At 31.8% G+C, this 17,139-nt stretch overlaps 2 protein-coding genes across 10 annotated transcripts; both read left to right on the top strand.

The window, feature by feature from the left end:
• The first annotated feature begins 296 nt into the window (after positions 1 to 296).
• On the top strand, positions 297 to 3,602 carry LOC108607344 (zyxin). The gene is made up of 9 exons (XM_017998028.1): positions 297 to 707; positions 768 to 1,194; positions 1,294 to 1,547; positions 1,611 to 1,664; positions 1,756 to 2,032; positions 2,090 to 2,380; positions 2,440 to 2,497; positions 2,563 to 2,683; positions 3,387 to 3,602. Exons 1-9 carry the CDS (start codon positions 507 to 509, stop codon positions 3,516 to 3,518), a joined length of 1,815 nt encoding a protein of 604 aa, XP_017853517.1. The 5' UTR covers positions 297 to 506; the 3' UTR covers positions 3,519 to 3,602.
• A 2,260-nt stretch (positions 3,603 to 5,862) lies between these two features.
• On the top strand, positions 5,863 to 17,058 carry LOC108607385 (calcium/calmodulin-dependent protein kinase type II alpha chain). 9 transcript variants are annotated; one of them, XM_017998128.2, is made up of 16 exons: positions 5,880 to 5,898; positions 7,871 to 8,042; positions 8,106 to 8,200; positions 8,609 to 8,668; positions 8,763 to 8,817; positions 9,598 to 9,923; positions 10,014 to 10,108; positions 10,249 to 10,371; positions 10,431 to 10,557; positions 10,618 to 10,710; positions 12,169 to 12,225; positions 13,555 to 13,620; positions 14,507 to 14,582; positions 14,685 to 14,779; positions 14,837 to 14,951; positions 15,023 to 17,058. In XM_017998128.2, exons 2-16 carry the CDS (start codon positions 7,978 to 7,980, stop codon positions 15,168 to 15,170), a joined length of 1,596 nt encoding a protein of 531 aa, XP_017853617.1. In that variant the 5' UTR covers positions 5,880 to 5,898; positions 7,871 to 7,977; the 3' UTR covers positions 15,171 to 17,058. The 9 variants fall into 9 exon arrangements, 8 of the variants coding, with proteins under 8 accessions (XP_017853624.1, XP_017853622.1, XP_017853619.1 ...); XM_017998126.2 differs by having other exon boundaries at positions 14,504 to 14,582; XM_017998130.2 differs by lacking the exon at positions 12,169 to 12,225 and having other exon boundaries at positions 5,879 to 5,898.
• Positions 17,059 to 17,139: the final 81 nt, after the last annotated feature.

Here is a 17,139-nt window from a genome sequence, read left to right as displayed (position 1 = left end):
TTGAAATCTATTTATACAGGCTAGTTAGGATTTTAACAATCTTTCTAAAACAATACTACTTTGTATATATTACTAACTGTAATATTACTTAATTAATATAAACAATGGCGACAGTTAAATAAAACCCCATATTTTTACTTACTCTTCCGATGCCAAAAATGTAAACTAAAATATATAAATGTTCAATAAAATCTGCTTTTATGTGATGGATAACTATCGAACACTATGGAAAACCATCGATAGTGTTGGCCAGTGCCATCAATAGTCTCCACCCCTAGATCAATGGTATTAAAGTAGCATCCCTAAAAAAAAATAATAGGAACATATTAATGGTGAAATTTATTATGCTGCCATTAAAGATGTCATTCTTCATGCATGTGATATGCGTCATATATGTATACCGATATTTAAGTGTGTACTAAATTATTTAAATCAATCCGCCCTTATCGGCAAACGGTTGCCTGAATATTACACAGCCCTCGAACCTAGCGCAGCTTTCTTACAAAATGAATAATTTGAATGAGCAGTTAAGGCAGTTAACAATACTTAGTAACACTTCCAACAGCGACAGATACGTGAAGCCTGGAAAGGTGGCAGCGCTTGTTAATAGTTTGCAGCAGAAAGCTAACAATACGAATGATAAGGATATTTCTTCGGTATCAACGCCCTCAATTCCACCTAAACCACTAAAAAGTTCAATACCTCAGGTAGTTTTACACTGATATTAATACAATATATACTGTATGTACAATACATAATTTTGTTAGGTGCCACTCAGCAAGCAGATTTCCCGAGAACCGTTGTATTCTCGTCCACTGAGTGGATGTGATTTGGTTGGCAGCAAGACACCTGCTCGCGGAGTTGGTGCCGTACTTATGCGCAAGCAACCTATTTATTCTGATCAATGTGGTGATAGCCCGATCACCAGTCAAACTACTTTGGACAATCCTGCTGTATTGGAGCAGCAGTTAGAGGCATTGGCTTATCATAAATTGCAGTTGGAAAAAAAAGGCCTTTTAGGAAATGGAACAGGAACAGAAGTCATGTCAACTATCCCAAGGCTATCGTCGACGTCCCTCAGTTCATGTGCAAGCCAAAACACATCAATGCCTATTTCGTGCAATGCCGGATCACATCAAAATGATGAGTTCATCAGAAATAATACTGCATACGGATATTATTCAAATGTGAAAAGTGAGTCCATTTTGCGTATTTGAATTTTATCATAATATAAATTGTCGGTGAAAAAAACTATAGAAAACAGCTAGCACAACGGTAAATTTTGTATTACAGACTCCAGTACAGTGTTCACCGATCCCAGACCACTTTGTATTTATACTTGCCCCTTAACAGAAAAGGATCTGGAAGATGACTTACCACCACCCCCAAGCCCCGTTAGCTCTTCTTACAGCGAATTACACCGAGCCAGTAATGGTTTTAACAAACGCATAGAGTTCTTAGAAAATCTATCCAGCAAGGACAGATCAGCGAAAATGTCACACAAGAATTATGAAAATCAATTCGCCGACCAAACCATATCTGAAAAGGTAAAATTGAAAATCAAATTTAATGCGAACAATTTTCGGTATTTGTGTTGGATTTAATTGTAGGACTTTCATGGCAAACGGGGTGCAGAATACTGTGGCTATGGTGAACTATCTCAGGTAAATTTCATCAAGCTTGTTATTATGTACACAAGTGAAGTAGTGCTCATCACATTAAATATATTAAAAAATAATGTTGCATTTGCTGTAGAGTTCTTCCACATATTACGATTCAATATATGAACCAATAAACCCTCGGCCACCTAGCTGCTTATCCCGCGCTAATTACAACATGTACGCATCATATGTTAATGAAATTCCCACAGCAATCGGAGAAAATACATCAATATATTGCAATGACAATGCTCTAGCTGGTGGTAAGGTAGATCATAGCCGCACAAACCTTACTAAAGGAATTGAAGGGGATGGCAGTGTGGGTCAATTTCAATTGAATTCTATTGATACAACTAACGAGGTCGATACTTACGGTCAGTACAATTGTTTAGTATTTTGGTATATTAATTCAGCTTAAGTGTCCAAGTTAGGTAGGTGTTCTAAATGCGGAGAGCGTGTACTGGGTGAAAATAGCGGCTGCACAGCTATGGATCAAATATATCATATTTCCTGCTTCACTTGCTCCCAATGCCAGGCTAATTTGCAAGGAAAACCATTTTACGCTCTTGATGGGAAACCATTCTGCGAATATGACTATCTACAGACACTTGAAAAATGTTCCGTATGCTTAAAGCCGATATTGGAAAGAATACTTCGAGCAACTGGAAAGCCATATCATCCACAATGCTTCACGTGCGTTGTGTGTGGAAATAGTTTGGATGGTAAGCATCCCTGTACATTTTTTGTAAACATATGTATAAACATGTATTCCATTCTTCAGCTATTCCATTCACAGTTGATGCGACAAATCAAAATTATTGTATTGCCGATTTTCATAAGTATGTTTCTTTATGTTTCAAAGCTGTATTTGTTGGCTCTAATAATATCAATTAACAATATATAGGAAATTTGCTCCCCGTTGCTGTGTTTGTAAAGATCCCATAATGCCGGATCCAGGCCAAGAAGAAACAGTGCGAGTAGTTGCACTTGACCGTAGCTTTCACTTGGAATGCTACAAATGTGAGGTATGCCTTGTCATCATATTTTATAACGATTCAATGATATTGTAAAAAGTGTGAAAAGAACATGTATACTTGTGTAATGTAATAGTATGTTAGAGAAAGAGCCATTTTGAATATTCAAACTTTAATTATGGTAACGTTAAATGGCAAGAACCAATCTAGAAAGATTTATTTAATAGAATTTTCTTTTATTTTATTTGAATGGGATAAGTGTGTAAGAGATAGAAAGGAGCTTAATAGGGAAGTGGATATTTATAGAGCTATTATCAATTAATACAAAAGACATGAAATAATTACAGACAATTCTAAAGATATTTATAAATCAAAGGGTTATCGATAATTTTCAAAAGTAGCGATAATTATAAAATGATAAAAAAAAAAAAAAAAACTATGGAGTATTTATGGAATGCAGTATATATGGAAATGATCAAAAAAAAAAAAACTAACATAAATATTAATGATCAGCAACTGAATTCAATAAACTAAATTAAACAAATAGTATATTTCCCACATATTCTTAACGACAACGACTGCAGTCGTCCGATATAGTGGTTATGTTACGCATGTGCTTATTTTCTCATTAATTTAAGCATTATTATTTAAAGAATTATATGAGAATTACATACAATTGACAATGCAAATTAAGTTTTTTTTTGTTAATAAATATTTATAAACAATTTTATTTAATATTATTAATTTTAAACAGGACTGTGGACTTTTATTATCATCGGAAGCGGATGGACGAGGATGCTATCCCTTAGATGATCATGTACTTTGCAAAGGTTGCAATGCCCGCCGTGTACAGGTATTGACGAGCCGGATGACCTCACAACCTTAAGGAGATATCAGTAATATTCCATAAATACTCGTAATTACACGATAATCATAATAAAAATTATCCAAACTTAAACTGTGTATTCTTTTAGACTTATTAACATTTATACATATATATTTATATAAAATATATGAGATATTAGAGTGTCTCGTCAAAAATTGCCATCAGCATTAAAATATTGTTGGTATGATTGACAAGCATGAATTGTATTATGTACATACAGTAGTATTGTGTAATCATACATTTGATTCAAGCATAAATTCCGATAGTATTTATTTATTTTAAATTAATTTTACATAATTAGTTTATATATACATACATCAGAGAACGGTATGAGTGCACGCACCACTAAAAACTCTGGTGCAATTACTTGTGCGTATAAAAAATGATTTCAGCAGCATTGTACGCACGCTTAGCAATACTACCGAAGCAAAACACTAAAAAAGGGTCAAAATATTTTATATGTGTGCTTCTAGATTCGAACTACCTATGCTGTTCGCGTCGGCGCCGCTGCCGAAATGGCTAGAACAAGAAGCGAGACCAAAAGCAAGCAGATATCTGTATATCCTCAGCATTTTAGCTATAAGTCCACCGATCGGACCTTCGCGCACACATTTCCTTTGGCACGCACAGCTTCGTGTGGTAAAAACACAACGGACTTTTCTCGATCTCTGGGTGTGGGCGCCTGCTTGTGCCCCGCACAAGCAATTCTTTGTTGTGCCCGTGTGCGTATTTTTTCCCGAGTTGTCATTGTGCGCGGATGGTCTCGCACTTGATTTTTGTGTGTGCCACCATTGTGCTTAAAAAGTGTCACAATTGCCGTTCTCTGATATGCAATAGATACGCTATTTTTATGTATTTTCATATTGATTAAGTCATGTTCATGGCTAAAATTAGTTTTGAATATAAAAAAACATATTATTGGCTACCAGCTACATATATGAAAGTTTAATTTGCTTAGCAAAATGCAGATTCTTATTTGAAATTATTATGAATCCAGCAAATAGCAAGATCCAGCAATATACATAACCTGAACACTGTTTCAATTTATATGAATACATTTTTCAGCAACATTTCAACATTTTATTAATTAATTTCCTAAATATGAATATCTATATTGCAAAGCTGTTAAAAAATAAGGTTGTAATACTGCTTATGTAGGTAGGTAGTTTATTCTCCAAAGCACTACTCAAAAATCTGCACATCTGCCTAACTTAACAGCTGTAACAGTCTTAATGCATATAAAATAAGCCTTTTCACTTTCATACCGATGAAAAAACATACTTACTTACATTATGTACAAATGTAAGCTTTAAGCATCGGACAGAAATACTTGGAACAGTAAAAGCTTTTGCCAAGCATGCGTGGAAATGGGGAAAAACTCTCGCTATCTCGAAAGTTTCCCGTCGATTGCGCTCAAAACCTGAGAGAGAGCACAAAACCCACGATTTGAGATACAGAAAGCGCATTTATAGAGATATAATCTATATATACATACATACATGTATATATATGTTTGTCCATATCATTTTTCTCTTGTACCTGCTAAGAATCGACATGAAGAAACATTTAGTATTGAATTCAATTCGGTTGCCAACGGACGGTCTGCAGATATTTAATTGTGTTCCATATATTCATGTATATAAATACATACATATATACTTGATACCGATATATAAAAAAGTTATATATATATATATATATATATATATATATATACATCGAACGTCGTGTCACTGGTTTTGTTAAGCATGTACATACACACTAGAAATTTAAAATATAGATAATAAAAAACTTTTATTCGTCTGTGTGTTAGTCCCAATATAAAAAATTCAATATAATCTACTATAAGACCCAAAAATAAATGAATATGTTGAGACCATACCATTTAATGCAATACAAAGCAAAAAAAAATACGAATTCTTCATATACATACATGTCCATATACTTATGTACATAATATGTACTACATATATGTACATATACATAAGTTCTTAGATGTTAGTTTTTGTATGTACAATATATATGTACAATAAATGTACATATATATGTACAATAAATGTAAGTAAGTAGTATAAGTATGTATCAGAAGTGCATTCATTTATGGAGTATGCGTGCTTTATCCTGGGAGTGAAACAAAGTTCTGACATACTTTACATGCTCATACATACATATGTATGTATGTACATTTATGTACATATGTATGTATGTATGTATGTACATTTATGTACATATGCATGTATTCATGAACAAGTTAAATCAACAAAGTTTCCCATAGTCAGGACAATACAAAAATAATAATAAGAAAATAAAGTATATAATGCTTACATATATGTATGTATTTAAACACTCTTTTTAGGTACACAATGATACGTATATGTAGGTATGTATGCAGATATGGATGCACAAAAATTATTTTTTTTCTCCGTGCAAAATTTTAAGTAAATTTATGCATATGTATGTATGTAAATATGTAAATATATATGTATATGTAAATAATTTTAAGTTTACCAAGAGGCCCTTTTAAATAATCCAAGTAGGTCTTTGTACTTACATATCATTTGTCGGTCATTTGTATGTACATACATATGTATATACACATAAGACTGTAATACATACATACATACATATGTTCTTTAGCCTAGCGGAGTAAATGTTCGTAATCAATATTGCATTCGAGTCATATGCGATTTCTGTCCTTAACTAAATCCTAACATAATGCTTGTGACATCAATTTTCAAATATGTATACACATACAAATAATTCAAATTAAAAAATATATATTTTGATTTATTTATAATTGCTTAAGTTTAAATAATGCTTCTTACTTCGTATTAGTTGTATAGTTTTCACACTCATACTTCTCCTCCGTCCCATGCCAAGAAAACATTGTTGTACAGTTTTGCATCATATTTAGTTGCCAAGCCACATTTTTTTGGCTCCAACAATGTACAATTAATGTGCTGCATACTGCCAACTTCTTTATAATTTATAGTTGTGCAATCAGGAGTATACAAAATTTCTAAAAAAGTTTTTCAAATCTACGTCAGCATTGCAGGGCTCCAATATGTACATATGCAAATAATATGTAAAAATCGTTAAATTTTCGATCAATATGTACATACATATACATATGTATGTATGTATGTTCATTGAATACTTTAGCTACAATGGATCAAACATTCATTCATAAGGGAAGCATTTTTTCCGCAAGCGGGTAGCTTGCATACATATGTATTTTCAATTGGATTTTGGTATTTATAATCCTTTTCAAAACAATTAGATGAGATATTTATGGTGACAATACAACATTACCCACCGATGGTGGGTTACATATGTATATTTTTGTGCTGTAGATGAAAGACATACATATGTATGTATGTATACGTAAACAGCGATTTACGCTAAAAATTGTTAACAGATTTGTTTGAAATTCAACAAACATATGAACATAAGCTCAAGCACTCTTCACGGATGAGTCTAGCACAAGGTGGCGCTGCAAAGTAAACGTTTTAATTCTTAAATCTTTTTGGAAAGGTGCCTAGAAGTGTATGTGTTTATTTTTTTTATTATCATATTCTCTACTGCACAACTTGGCAATTAAGAATGCCTGTATTGCGCAGACGCTAAATTTCCTAAATGTATACATACATACATGGACATGAAATTTTGCGAGAAGTAAAAAAGAGAGATCAAATCTTTTTACAAATAACGTTCGTCAGAGACACCTGTCGCATTGCTGTGGATGAAATTAATTGTTTTGTAATGTTCAGTTATATGCACCAAAGATACATATGTATGTACATAAATACATATGTACAAACACAAACATTTGTATATACATATGTACATATAACCGGCATTAAATGCATAAGTATGCATGTACATACATACATATATATACATATCTTAAATAGACAATAAAAATGCAAGCAATAAATTCTATGCATACATATCATCTAGTATATGCATGTATGTACTTTTTATATGTACAAAACTCCAATAAAGGAAATAATACATACATACATATATATGTGTTTTCGCAGTGTGACCGTGAACGTAATATCGGCTTTCCCTTAAAGCATACATATGTATGTATGTATGTACATATATTAGTAAATAAATCGATTAAATACCAAAAACTTTTCAGCCCTGTCTATGAAACTAATATTGTATTTATATACATACATATACATATATAACAAACCGCATTTAAGAAATTAATTAACTTGAAATAATTTACAAAATGATGTAAGTACATATGTATGTATGTAATGCAAACGTAATATTAATTAGTATGTGTAAAAATTATGTAATGCTTTTTGTTAATTACCTAGTTATGGTTGTATATTCAGATCGTCTTATACTTCTGGACAACATACATAAATAGGAGGAACACAATCTGAGAGACAACTCCTACATTGACACACACACAATAGATTTTCTCAAGTGTGCCATCGCGATGGCTGCTCCAGCAGCCTGTACGCGTTTTTCGGACAATTATGACATCAAAGAAGAACTTGGAAAGTAAGTACACTTTCTATTTCCAGGGTCTTTTGTAATTTTAAATATTTTGGTTTGTTCCTTTAGGGGCGCTTTTTCCATAGTAAAAAGATGTGTGCAAAAATCAACAGGATTCGAGTTTGCCGCAAAGATTATAAACACCAAAAAGCTAACAGCAAGAGGTGAGTGAAAAAGCTTATACCTAAAAATGATTTTGTAGGAGCTTATTGTAATTTAATAATGTTAAAAATCTATTATATGCAATTGGGAGTAAACTTCAAAGTTATAGATTATTTGTATTATTAATATTATATTATATTATACATATGTATGTAATTGATAATATATAATATAGGGATGGGCCTTTTTTTAAGCCCCGACAGTACCTGAAAATATATAAAAAGCCCGGCCCGATATTACTATTTATACAAATTTTTTAACAAAAACTTTTATTGTTTAATTCTCTTTTATCAAATGAAATGCAAAATGTTTCTTAAATAATGATTGAAGGCCGAAGAGACCTGTATTTATCTCTTAAAGAAGACGAAATATGTAATTTTTTATTTACTTTCTGTGTTTTTTTTTTGCAGATTTTCAAAAGCTAGAACGCGAAGCTCGTATATGTAGAAAACTTCACCATCCTAATATTGGTATGTGTTATCTTACCATGTACAAATATACAAAAATAAATATAATAATGTTTTTTACATGATTTTTGTAACCTTTCCATTTCATAAATTTTAGTGCGATTGCATGACAGTATACAGGAGGAGAACTATCATTATCTTGTTTTTGACCTGTAAGTAACAATTGGCGCTCAACGACTTCAAGGCTTTTGTATCCTGTAAAATTAGCAATGACTTGACGATTGTTAATTGAGATTCAAACTTCATCCCTTTCTCATTCGCATAGAGTGAATGCCTGTGTATAAATGTGCGTGTGCACATATACTCAAACTTCCAACTATTTAATGCTCCGTTCTGAAAAAATCGATGTCGAAAATATTTACACATACAAAGATGTTCATATCAATAAATTAATTCCTTAGGTGTTGGAAATTAATCTTTGGTTTCCATAGTTTAATATTTATTAATTAATCTTTGGTTTCCATAGTTTAATATTTTAATTTCCAACACCTAAGGAATTAATTTATTGCAATAATGCAGTCTTTGTGTTCCATGGTCCCTATACGACAGGGTAAGCCAATTAAATTTTGACCTATTGCTGTGGAAAAACAAAAAGAAACATTGTTTATCCAAATAAATGATAAGATATTTATTTAAACTAACAATGATATAGCGTAATTGGGGAGCTTAAGCAATTGCAACTAAATGCATATTTTTCATTGACATCGCATATTTTTTCATCTGGTTATCCCAGTGGGGACAGTCAACCACCCGGAGATCAATTGTCGCAATAAATTGTATTGTTCCATATTATAAATTGTAATTTTGGCAAATTTAAATGGCTTCCCTGTATGTGTGAGCGATGTGAAATTAAAAAAAAACCTTTACAATTTTAACATGAACTAACGGCAAAAAATCAACCAATCTAATTGACCGTGAAAATACATTTGCAGTGTGACTGGTGGTGAACTTTTCGAAGATATTGTTGCACGTGAATTTTATTCAGAGGCTGATGCATCACATTGTATTCAACAAATATTGGAATCAGTAAATCACTGCCATCAAAATGGTGTGGTGCATCGGGATCTCAAACCTGAGAATTTACTATTAGCAAGTAAGGCAAAGGGTGCAGCTGTGAAACTCGCTGACTTTGGTCTAGCCATTGAAGTGCAAGGCGATCACCAAGCCTGGTTCGGATTCGCTGGTACTCCCGGCTATCTGTCGCCTGAGGTGTTGAAGAAGGAGCCGTATGGCAAATCGGTGGATATTTGGGCATGTGGTAAGCAGTTACATTGCTTCTACTTGTGTATGTAGGTACATATAAAGATATTTAATGATTGATTTCTGTTCATTTCAACTGTATCAACAGGAGTTATTCTTTATATATTGCTGGTTGGCTATCCGCCGTTTTGGGACGAGGATCAGCATCGTTTGTACTCACAGATAAAGGCTGGAGCATATGATGTACGAATTTATCATTATTGTAGAATATCTTAATAGTAATACTATTACCATTCATACTAACTATACGCATCCTGATGCTAATACTTTACATTTACACACTTATTCCTCACAATGAAACCTACCTTTTACATTTCCATTAGTATCCTTCACCAGAATGGGACACTGTGACGCCAGAAGCAAAGAATTTGATTAATCAAATGCTTACTGTAAATCCAAATAAGCGAATAACTGCTGCAGAGGCCCTCAAGCACCCATGGATATGTGTATGTTGTTATTAGCTATGCATGCTGACATGAATTAATCCATTTAAATTATTTCGCAGCAACGAGAACGCGTAGCCTCTGTTGTCCACCGCCAAGAAACTGTTGACTGTCTCAAGAAATTTAATGCGCGTCGCAAGCTCAAAGGAGCCATACTCACAACAATGCTTGCCACCAGGAATTTCTCCAGTAAGCACGCTGTACTCTTAATTGAAAATATCTCTGCTAATTAAATGATTTTAATTACAGGCAGAAGTATGATCACCAAAAAGGGGGATGGATCTCAGGTTAAGGAGTCAACAGATTCTTCGAGCACAACACTGGAGGACGATGATGTCAAGGGTAAATATTTAGTCGGATACACAAAATAGCACATAATAGCACAAGAGTTATTCAAACTATGTGCAAGAATAGGAGAGCCAAAAAGAGCGAGGTTGTTGAAGTTTTTTTTAATATATCAATGTCTTATTACCATTTGTATTTATTTTGTTTTTCTTAGTTTTTATTTATTTATTTCTTTTTTTTTTTGCAAAGCTTAGGCAAATACGTTAGCCAAAAAACATAATACCAAAATTGTGTAAAAATTATATATTATATATATATATAATTATATGTATGTAAACGAACTTATTTGGTCTTCAGGGCTCTTACAATCAGTTTATTTATACCATGGTACAATTAATGTATTTTACTGGAATAACGAGGATCACTTTTAATCTTGTCAAATATGGATTAAATTCAGGAGGAACTGTGCACGTTTACTTAATGTTGTTGCCTTTAAATTGTCATATTCTTTAATTTATAAAGACATTAAGTCCATCTGCTTGTGTACAATTGCATTTACTATTTTGCTTTTTTAATTTCAGTAAATATTGGTTATATGTCTAATTCATCAAATTCTCAAACATTTGGCAATTCTATATTGTGTGCAATAATTGGTTAAATGCAATATGTGTATTAAAATAAATAAATAAAAATGGCTTGAGTACGTCATATAACCGATATTTTCTGTAATCTTTTTATGCACCGTTTTATCTAATTATGCATTCAGATCCGATGTATTTCATATGATTAGCCTTTGCCAAAACTCTTTAATTTTTATATTTGCACAAATGAGATTCATAATTGCAGTAAATACATATATAAAGTAAGCACAACATTTTAATATAGCCTTAATCACCTATCCATTCTCCAAGTAACATTTTTGGATGCATAGGCATACTAATAATTTCACACAATACAATATAAATATATTCATATATATATATATATGAGCGATTCCGACCATTGTAATTTTATAAAATTTTTATAAATGTCACCAGAGATATATCTCTGATACTGATATCATTATTGAAATTAGCTTAGCAGCCTCGGTTACTTTGCGCAGTCCTTGGAGGCAACTATTCTAGTAAAACAGCTAACCAAATCCAAAAAATGAATTGATTTCGAAACCTAACACATTTGTAACATTTCAACAGAATTTTATTGAACATTATTAAGTTAAGTAGATTAAATTTGAAATTTTTATACTTAGTTCTATTCAATTAACTGAATTAAATACAAGCCATTAACAAAAATGGCACTTAAATGCAAAAGGCTTAAGTTCGATGAGACTATAACTCCAGCCGAAATATTAAGTGAGTTCTTGTTGAAGTATTGGCTGCTAGCTTGCGGGGATTTAAATGTCAATAATTTGTACAAATTCGATAGTATTTACCCTTGAAATATATGTACATGTATAAGTATATTGGAGTCCAGATTATAAAATTTTAAATTATAAAAACATTTACTCTATTTTAGAAGATAAAAAAGGAATCGTTGATCGCAGTACCACAGTCATATCAAAAGATCCAGAAGGTAAATGCTTGTCAGCAATTTTTAGTTATTTACATTTAATTGTTAACTTACATATATACTGACAGAAATACACAAACATTGCTGTAAATTCCATCCAATAACTATTTATCATGTTAAAACATTCCAATATCAATGCGCAGTTTCTTATGGTGTTATGAGTTTATTCATAGAGTTTGTATGCGAGAATTATTTAATTCCAACTGTCTTAGTCAGTTATCGTGCTCAAATGATTTAAAATATCCACACATTAAATACATCGTCTTCATACGGTTTCGTATTACTTTCAGCGTTGGAACTTCTGAATTTGGATTGATATTTGGGATTGCTATATAACCACTTATTTTGTGTTGATATATATATAGTACGAATTTGTTAAGCCCATCAAACATTTTCAAGGGATTGGACATGTCTCTTACATATTTCTAATTATAAAATACTGGTTTAACTGGTCATAACAGATTTATTTATGTGTGATGATTTTTTATGTATATGTACTTATGGGTATTGACTGTGCAATCTGTAATCAATATGAGCGTCGTCTGAAATCAACTAGATGTCATATTCTAATTCGTCAGCAATGCCTGCGAACCCAACTCATCTTAACGGTGGTCGATAAAATTTTCCTACGCTAGGCTAAAATCTTAAGAGTTAACATTAAAAGCAATTGTACAGCCTCAAAGATTGAGGTGAGTATGCCTATCCAGTCTACCCTGACAGTAGTACTTTGCTTATAGAATGGCTTGTATTTGTACAATACCTCATTACTTTCGATAGCAAAAGTAGATCTGTAACTTTCTCGCTTGGTAGTAACTTATATGCTTTTTGTCTATTGTATTCTATTGTTTCCGGTCTATTTCAGATCGCTTGATAAAGTTTTGCTGTATATCGAGTTAAGGAAAACATACTGAATTTTCGTTTCCACTATTTAATGCATGACAAAAGAAGGCAGGCGGGGTCAAAAGATTGAGAATGTATGTATTTATACCTCGACTATGTTTTCGTCTGCGCACACTTGCAGCTGCATCTCATGCATAAATGTCTCTTCTAGCTATAAATGCTGCCCATTTTGCTACCCGATTCTTTCTTTAAAACACAACATAAATACATACATAGAGGTATGTGCCAACTTAGACTGATTTGTATGCAGTACGTACTTTCTTTAGGTCTCCAAAATAACGATTTATTAAAAACTCATTCTTGTCATATCATACTCGCAAAAAAAACTTATTTACTTGATTTTGTAACCAGTAAAGCACATAATTATAAATGTACATGTACATGAATGAATACAAATGTGTATCATACATGAACATGGTATTTGCGTTTTAGAAATAAGGATTGTGTGTCCTGCAAAAACATGCCAGCAAATCTCTGGAAACTCGCAATGCTCCTCAGGTATGTATAATAGGGCTATAATATATGTATGTACTATCGTTATAAAATATATACTTACATACATACATCTAATACATTGCATGTCTAATGTGCTCCAAATAAATATCGCATCTGCTTTATAATCGGTTTATTTATATACTTGTGCATTTTCATATTCAAAAGTATATATTATTATTTGTTTACAAAGTAAAGTACAGCTCCTCCTTGACTTTGTATATTAAATATATATATTTGGATTATCACAGTCTTTTACTGATTAATCGATATGGAAAAGTGTGTGTTAAAAACAGTATAAATATTTGTAGCTGATACTCTGTTCATTATCGTATATCTAGAATATTACTGATACTTTTATTTAGTGATTTCTCTTAATTAATGCATACATATACATAAACAGCATACAAGTAAATACAACAAAATTTATTAACAACAAAATTTTTAAATTAAATAAGAACATCAAAAATCAAAAAATATATATAATATATATATATATATGAGAGCTATTGAAATGTACCATACATGCATATATTGTTTTAAATTTGTAACGAGCTTTTACCGATTTTCTTTTTAATTGTTTTTTTTCGTTTTCGGCTGGTTTTGGTACGTCTGTATTGATCGTGATTTTGTTGCATTGATGATGCGTTGGTTCGTTGGAACCGATAAAATTGGTCATATATCATCTCTTACTTGTATCAAATTGTATATCATCCGTCGTTGTGGTTGTACTTAAACTTCAAAACTTTGTGCAACAAAACAATATACATTCATTTTTCAAATTCAACTTTGTCTCAACTCTTAACCATGTATTAAAATTGATTTATCGGTTCCGCACAAAAAATGTCTAACATACATACATCTGCTTGTACAACATCAATGTAAAAAGCAGCTAGACGACAGGAGATCATCAAGATTACAGAACAGCTGATTGAAGCTATCAACAGCGGTGACTTTGACGGATACACGTAAGTTGTTATAAAGGAAAATAAAAAAATTAGTGACGCAAAGAGTCGCAAAGCAGAAATAGTTTACTATATTAATTTACATCGCGTTTCGGTTTGTTTCAGTAAAATATGCGACCCTCATCTTACTGCTTTTGAACCAGAAGCCCTGGGCAACTTGGTTGAAGGAATTGACTTTCACAAATTCTATTTTGAAAATGGTAAGATAGAATAAACTTTAGCGTATATTTATATACATATAAGCCTTTTTTTTACAGTACTTGGTAAAAATTGCAAAGCCATAAATACTACAATATTAAATCCCCATGTGCATTTACTTGGAGAGGAGGCTGCTTGCATCGCCTATGTGAGACTTACGCAGTACATTGATAAGTAAGTTATTCACATGAATTTCAATAAAAATCTCCCCGTATAAAATTTATTTTATTTGCTGCCATAATTAGGCAAGGGCACGCGCACACCCATCAATCTGAGGAAACTCGAGTATGGCATAGACGCGACAACAAATGGCAAAATGTTCACTTTCATAGAAGTGCCTCGGGCAAAATAAGTGGAGCCACAACTTTTGATTTTATACCGCAGCAAAAGTAGGCAGGCCAGTTTAATGGACACGGTCCCAAAAGATATTACTAATTAGCAACATATTAATAAAACACTGAATTACGTATGCTGCAGTAGATTCAACATCCAGCAGCAGCATTATAGTCATGGCAAATGAAGCACACTTATTCTTATCAAAATGAATGAAAACAAACAAGAAATAGAAACAAAATATTGTTAGTTAGTTTTAAATAGAAGCGTCAAATCTAACTAATTTGACCGTTTCAGTTTTCAAAATATCATATATTTCCTATTCTATATTTATGTTTTAATTAAATGTTGTTACCCAAACTGCGAGTCAGTCAGAGTGAAGAGACACAACATAAACACTATATAATGAAATTGAATGTATTACTAACTTAAACGTGTCCAGAAAACGTAAAATTATGTAATCGAAATTTTTTAAAAAAAATTAAGAATGAATCGAAACTTTATATTGTAATTTCAACTTGATCCTTAAATGATATTTCTCGATGTTTCCGCAAGGGAGTTGCTTTCTCAGATATCCAGAATAAGCATGTGTTTGAATACACATACAATTGTCATTATGTTGCTTATTAATATATTCAGCTTTCTTGAACTTGGAAAAATACACAAATTTACATAAATAAATTTAAATGCACAGACATACATACACAATATCACCTTTGAAAGCACCCAATTTCATGCAACCGTAATTTTTCTCTTAAACAGCCTGTTACAATTTATTGACAATGATCTCTTTGATTACACAATAATTCTTTAACTGCATACATCACAACAGACATTAATACACATTCTCATAAAACATACAAACATGTGTATATGTGCCATAAATACATGTGTACATACATACGTATCTGATTTACTTATTTAGCTAAAACCAAAAGATATAGGAAAACATATATATACTTGAATTTAAAAATAAGAAATATACTTATGCTGTAACAAGCAAATCTAACCATGTGAAATACACGCAAAAAATTATAAATATAAAGTAAGTATGCATTTAAGCTGCAGAAAATGTTTGAAACCAAAGCAAGTAAAAATGTCGTAATCAATGAATGTGAATTATCTAATTATTAAAAATTATAGGCCAAAATGCTTGAAGATTTTGACATAAATATGAAATTAAAATTCGGAAACAGATATAACGTGCACATTGGCGGTTTGCATAAATAATACATACATACATATGTTCGTTATCAAAAGCAAACAAATAGAATATATATACGGATGCTAATACAAGCATTTTATTTATGTATTTCAATAATTGTTTAATTACATTTTTTATACATTTCTGTATAATCATAAGCACATAAACTGAAGCAGAATACCGATCTAGTGCAATCAACAAATTCTCTTGGAATGTAATGGAAGTTATAAATGCACGAGCGCATTAAGTTGAGCGCAGCCAACTTTTTGATATATTTCGACTAGGAGATCGCAGAAAGCATACACACTCACATACACATAATAGCTTAGGCGTCACAGCATGTTTTTTCTGCAACGTCCGCAGCTACGCTCGCATAGCACTTCGGCGAACACTACTATCCATCACAATAGCGTTCATACGCAAACTACGTGCAAGTAGAAACTATTTCACACAGCAAATCACTGTTTATTCGTTACCTAAAAATTTAAACATATATGTATACATTTTCTTTGTATTGAACGAATAAATCTATTTGCAAATAATAAATTATCTTTGTCAGTACGTCAGAATTTATTCGAAACATTTTCGTTGCAAATAAGCCGCGTGTATAAAACGAGTATTATTAATGTGTGTAAGTTTGTGCAAGGAAATTTGTACTATAGCCATACGAATATTTATTGTACATATATAAATGTATGATCAACTTCCATTATGAAGAACTTAAATGTTATATTTTAATTTTAAATTTTAATAATTTTTCCTATTACCAAATCACAAAACTAACACGTATTATCAAAAGTTTTCTTCACGTTTTTCTATTTTATT

This window comes from Drosophila busckii, chromosome 4, assembly GCF_011750605.1.
Source record: "Drosophila busckii strain San Diego stock center, stock number 13000-0081.31 chromosome 4, ASM1175060v1, whole genome shotgun sequence".
Classification (NCBI taxonomy): Eukaryota; Metazoa; Arthropoda; class Insecta; order Diptera; family Drosophilidae; genus Drosophila; species Drosophila busckii.
This window is presented reverse-complemented; position numbering and strand designations above follow the sequence as displayed.